Genomic DNA, 5,737 nt, shown 5'->3' on the forward strand with positions numbered 1-5,737 from the left:
CTTAAATATTGTAGTGCCAAATTTCACTTAAACTTTACTTAAATTTTACTTAAATTTTACTTAAATTTTACTTAAATTTTACATAAATTTTACATAAATTTTACATAAATTTTACTTAAATTTTACATAAATTTTACTTAAATTTTACTTAAATTTTACTTAAATTTTACTTAAATTTTACTTAAATTTTACTTAAATTTTACTTAAATTTTACTTAAATTTTACTTAAATTTTACTTAAATTTTACTTAAATTTTACTTAAATTTTACTTAAATTTTACTTAAATTTTACTTAAATTTTACTTAAATTTTACTTAAATTTTACTTAAATTTTACTTAAATTTTACTTAAATTTTACTTAAATTTTACTTAAATTTTACTTAAATTTTACTTAAATTTTACTTAAATTTTACTTAAATTTTACTTAAATTTTACTTAAATTTTACTTAAATTTTACTTAAATTTTACTTAAATTTTACTTAAATTTTACTTAAATTTTACTTAAATTTTACTTAAATTTTACTTAAGTTTTGGTAACGCAACTGTTTATGCTGAAGATTAAAATTCACACTACTTCGAAAAAATGTATCGGAAATTTCATGTCAGCTCTTGCTGTGCGTTCTTACTATGCTTATCTACAAATGTCAAACTTATTCCTCACGTGTTTGCAACATTCACACGTGATAACATACATACATACATACATACATACATACATACATTTCCCTTCTCCTTTTTAATCTAACAAATTTTAATTTTAACGTAACATTCGTTAATAGTTTACTGACAAAATAGGAATGGTGACGAGGTTGGATAATTAGATTATTGTTAAGGTGACGGTATACCTTTATTGTATCAAAAAATTGTTGTTGTTTTTATTACCTTTTTATACTAAAAAAACGAAAATCTTTCCAATGGTGAAACTATTTATTTATTTTTCGAAAGGGAATATTGATTTTATTACCTTTTTATTACCTTTTTATACTAAAAAAACGAAAATGCAAAGGACTAAACAGGGGGTAGCTACAACCAAAAACAGTCTGGCCATGTTTACAAATATTTTAGTTCCATCGAAATAGAATAACGATAGGATTTGTACTTCTTCTCTGTACTTTACTAACTTTACGTTAGCGTTATTTGCGAATTCTCTATTATTCACTAGTACATCGTAGAAAATAATTGCTGGAAGCTCTATTTATTTGACTTTACTGTGAAGATTAATTTGTTTGTCTTTTTGTGCTACTTCAACCTCAAGCAAAAATTTGTCTTCTGATACTTTCAAAGAATGCAAACATTAGCTTTGAACTGAAAGTAATTTGATCACCGAAAGTACACTTAGTGGCAGACAAAAGAATAAATAAAAGGTTTCGTGTTGAATCAAAATAAATAAATAAATAAATTAAGAACACGTGATGGCGATAAGTATAAATACGTGAAGCTGGATAAGTGGACGTTAGGTAGTCTGGACCGCCCTTTGTGTCAGGATATCAAGGAAGGCAAATTTTTAGAATGAGATTAATTTTTGTGTTGGGCTTTTTAGTCCTTATAGGCGTGACTCTTGCAGGTAACAACAACAATATTTTTTATTTTTTTAATCTTACCACATGTATTACATAAGAAATAATCAAATTGTCATTTATAAAACCTTTCTATAATCTTAAAAACCATGTATTAAAAATGTCTTGTTTTTATAGCTGTATTTTGTTTACAATGTGTGCTAAAATTACCACTTTATAATACGAATGCACGAATTACGTATCCACATATTCCTCCGCAGGTTAAAAAATAGAATTTACAATATATACTTGTCCCTGGTTTTTCATACATTTAATTTAATATTGTATATTTACCATATGTATTTTTTTTCAGATTATAGAGACTATCTTGAAGAAGCAAGGGAAGCAAAACGTGACGAAGAACTTGAAGATCTTTTAAGTGATGATGAAGACGATGAAATTACCGTCTCTGATGGTAAACTTCTCTTAGTGTTTCTCCGATCATACAAATGCTCTTATTGTGGACTTTGGCCCCTTTATTAAACATTTCAATTATTAAGTATTTCTGTTCAAAATGTGGCAGTCTTTGTGGTAACGAAATTTATGTATTAGATTTATTAAAGTTCCGGCCGGGTCTTTTGCAACTAAAATGTGTTTTCTTCCTCTCTAATATCGCTATAATTGGAAGACGTCAAAGCACACGGCAACCTCGACCCCAGAGCTTCTTTCTGCCTTTATTATCGCAACGGCGAAGAACTTTCTTTCGTCTCGCCGTTGCGATATAAAAAAAACAAAAAGCCCTGGGATTAAGGCTGAGGTTAGCTAATTTGTTTTTTTTAAATCGTTTTTCCCCTGAATTTATTCTTGTTTTATGTTCACATTACAGAAGACCTTCCAGAAGAAGATGAAAATTTAGAAGATCCCCGTGCGTTACCATGGCGAAGTCGGCGTTGGAGGTTCCGCGGACGTCGATGGAAACGCTTTAGAGGACGGCGATTCATCCGAAGATACGGACCACATATTGTTCGCACATATCCTGTGTGGGGAGGGAAAAAATGAGTATTTAACAAAGTAATGTTTAGATAGATTTTACGGAAAAATTTGAACAATAACTGTACAAAATCAGCTGTTTTATTTACCTTGGCACTACCTCCTCAACCGCAAACCGAATACATTGGTTAAACGCTTTCCTTCGAATTAACGCCACATCGTGACCTAAAATTCATTAAGAAGAACGCCTTCTTCTTTTGAACGCGTTTGTAAGCACGTCCAACCTCTTGCCGAGCGTCTGTTGGCTCTTTTATATATATCAAGACAGCGATATCGCTGTCTGGAATCAAAAATAAAAAATAGGGGTGGTGACGAGATTGAAGTGCACCTTGGTCCATCACACAAATGCGTGTCGTACTACAAAAGAATAATGAACTTTTTTATCTGGCCTTATAACAGACCTAAATTTATTTTTTGCCAAATTTTCGATTTTTACATCACTTAAATCTTTAAATAAAAAAGGGTAAATTTTCAACACAAAAGAGATAAAATAACAATTGTTTTTTTTTAATAAAATTTAATTTGTTTACAAGTGTAAATATTATCTCAAGAACAATTTTTGAATCAGGTGTATCACTGATACACCTCCGCGTTTTAGGCTTAAATGTACAAGAGAATGTAGAGACAATACTAAAATATTATTGTTCTGGGCATACCGGAGCTCTTCAACGATGTTTTTTTCTTTAAAGGAGGGGCGAACTGCGCTGCGGCACGGCTGCTGAATAAAAGTTTATGATAAGTGTTGATTTTAAAGACCAGACTGATTGGCTTGCTCGCCTGCTCCATAAACTCTAACTATAAACCATACATCATTTTGTTTACATTTTTGTGAGTGCTGAATTATTTATAATTGAGTATTTTTACGCATTTGTCAAACGGGTGGCTAATTTAAAAAACAATGGGATATATTTCTCTTTCTTGTGATGGTCACGGGGTCAATGTATACAAAGTGATTTAACAAGAAAAAGTTGAAGATCAAAATGGCAAAAATGTTGAACAACATGTAAAGAACATATTTTTATTATTTTGTACTACTTAACTTGCCAATAAAATAGCGAGTAAAGATAAAGAAAGTAAAAAAACAAAGAAGAAAGATGAAGCCACCATATTGGACGTTCGATTTGTTATTGAAGGTTTCCGGTCTGTATATTTATTTAAATTTGGCGCCATCTCATGATAAAAAACTTTATCGTTCGAAGTTGGTAGTATGTTGTGGAAAAGGGACTCAAAACATGAAAAAATATTGTTGTTGGTTATGACAGATATTTCTTTAGTTCAGAGAAGTTTAAACGAAGGTTATAAAAAGCTGCTACTACTATAGTACGTAAAATATTCTTGGTTATCTCAAGTAAAAGATGTTATTTTTGATTTTTACTAAAAAGTACATTTAAAACCTACTTATTTTCACCCCATGCAGCCCATGGAATTCTGTAAAAATGTTGTTAGAAAGATATATAGGTAGTTAGTCGTGAAATATAGTTTTTTATTTGGTATTATAGTAGTTATCTTAGCAGATTTTAGGATTTAGAAATCTATATGTATTTGTCTCTCGCTTAAAATTTATTTTCTGGCTGCCACAAAATAGTTTCTTGTTCGCCTCTCCTTTAAAATAAACAAGACGTATGATATACGCAAACAACCTCGCGAATAAAGTTTACAAAAAGCTGTCTATCAAATTGGGATTTTTGTTACGAAGTTAGACACGACATATTTTACTATTCAGATACGCAATAATATTTGTTACACACTTATTTTTCAAAATTGATTTGTGAGACCTTCCTGAACGGAAAATTCCTCGAACTTTTAATTTTCGATGGGTCCGTCTTGGCTGAACCGACTGACAGGAAGAAGAAAGACCACAAACCCACAAACCCCAAAATTTGCGAAATTCATTAATTCAGTTAATTCTGCCTACATTCACTTTTAAAAAGTTTGGTGGAAACACCTTTATTTACTAGTTAGTTAAACAAGTGTTTTGAACACTTGTCTTATCTTTTTAAAAAAGAAAAAAGAAAAAAAAAGTAAAAATAGTTACCAAGATGAGATTCGAACACACCACGACTCCCGTGTCGGTGCTCAGAGAGGCAAAAATTTCCATTCTTGTAGGACACATTTGCGTTTTAATACAAGCTCACGAGCTTGTAATAAAGATTTTATTAACACGAAAAACAACTTCTTAAGCTAAACTAATGGAAACAAGTGGAGTACCTTTTAGCTTCAACTCCAAGAGGTGTTTAATAATTTTTTACGTCTTCCCAGTTTATTACTTTGTGACACAAATGACACTACTCGATAGGAAATTTATCTAGCTTTCAGAAAAATATATATTTTGTATAGTTTTATTTTGCAGTTTAGAAAGTATAGACAATATTCTTAATACGGGTAGTAGGTGTTTCATATATCATTAATGGAATTTGAAAGTAAAATTGAAAGTAAAAAATGTCTTTTCAGAACTTTAAAAGACTTTTATCCGCAATTATTACCCGACTTTTATTATTTCAAGAAAGAAAGTAAAAGCTCTCTATTTTTTTTAAACTACGCCGTAGCAACCTAGACACCAGGACTTCTTCTCCTTTTGATACAAAGGACGTCGGTGTAGAAAGAGGAGAAAAGAAGCCCTAGTATTGTTGACTCCATGAAAACTGGCCATTACTCGGCGTCTGGTTGTCTGGTTACAAATAATGCCTCGAAAATTAAAGGGCACAAAGAGTTTGAGTGGCAACAATAAAACAGAAAAAACGTTTGCTAAAAGGAATCTAATGACTTCCTAAGATTATGAATCCAAAGAATGATCTTCAACGTAAGAAACCACTTTTGCACAAGTATGTCTGTCAAACAGACCTACTTGTGCCATGGAGTCACCTCTGCCGCAGAGAATGGCGGGGAACCTGTTAATAAAATGAATCCGAAATATAAGAGAAAATATTATGATGAGTAAATTACAGAACAGGGTGCTGACTTCCAGGTCCTTGTTTCAAGTCGCAGAACATTTGGCATGTTAAAAAGTTAGGTTGCCCCGAAATATCGCACACAAAGACTTTTGGAAAAAAACACGTCTCCATATTTTGGGCAGGATCGTAGCTAACACAAAAAAATAAGCGCACAAAAACAACTATAAAATAACAGTTAAGATTGTTACGGACAGGAAATTTGCGGTGATGGTTCGCAACACAACCAAAAAAAAATTAGTAA

General features: G+C 31.1%; 1 protein-coding gene across 1 annotated transcript; it reads left to right on the top strand.

The window, feature by feature from the left end:
* Positions 1 to 1,403: 1,403 nt before the first annotated feature.
* LOC130648362 (uncharacterized) lies at positions 1,404 to 2,617 on the top strand. The gene is made up of 3 exons (XM_057454388.1): positions 1,404 to 1,563; positions 1,869 to 1,970; positions 2,382 to 2,617. The coding sequence occupies exons 1-3, from the start codon at positions 1,509 to 1,511 to the stop codon at positions 2,552 to 2,554; spliced, it is 330 nt and encodes a 109-aa protein (XP_057310371.1). The 5' UTR covers positions 1,404 to 1,508; the 3' UTR covers positions 2,555 to 2,617.
* Positions 2,618 to 5,737: the final 3,120 nt, after the last annotated feature.

Source organism: Hydractinia symbiolongicarpus, chromosome 7 (assembly GCF_029227915.1).
Source record: "Hydractinia symbiolongicarpus strain clone_291-10 chromosome 7, HSymV2.1, whole genome shotgun sequence".
NCBI lineage: Eukaryota > Metazoa > Cnidaria > Hydrozoa > Anthoathecata > Hydractiniidae > Hydractinia > Hydractinia symbiolongicarpus.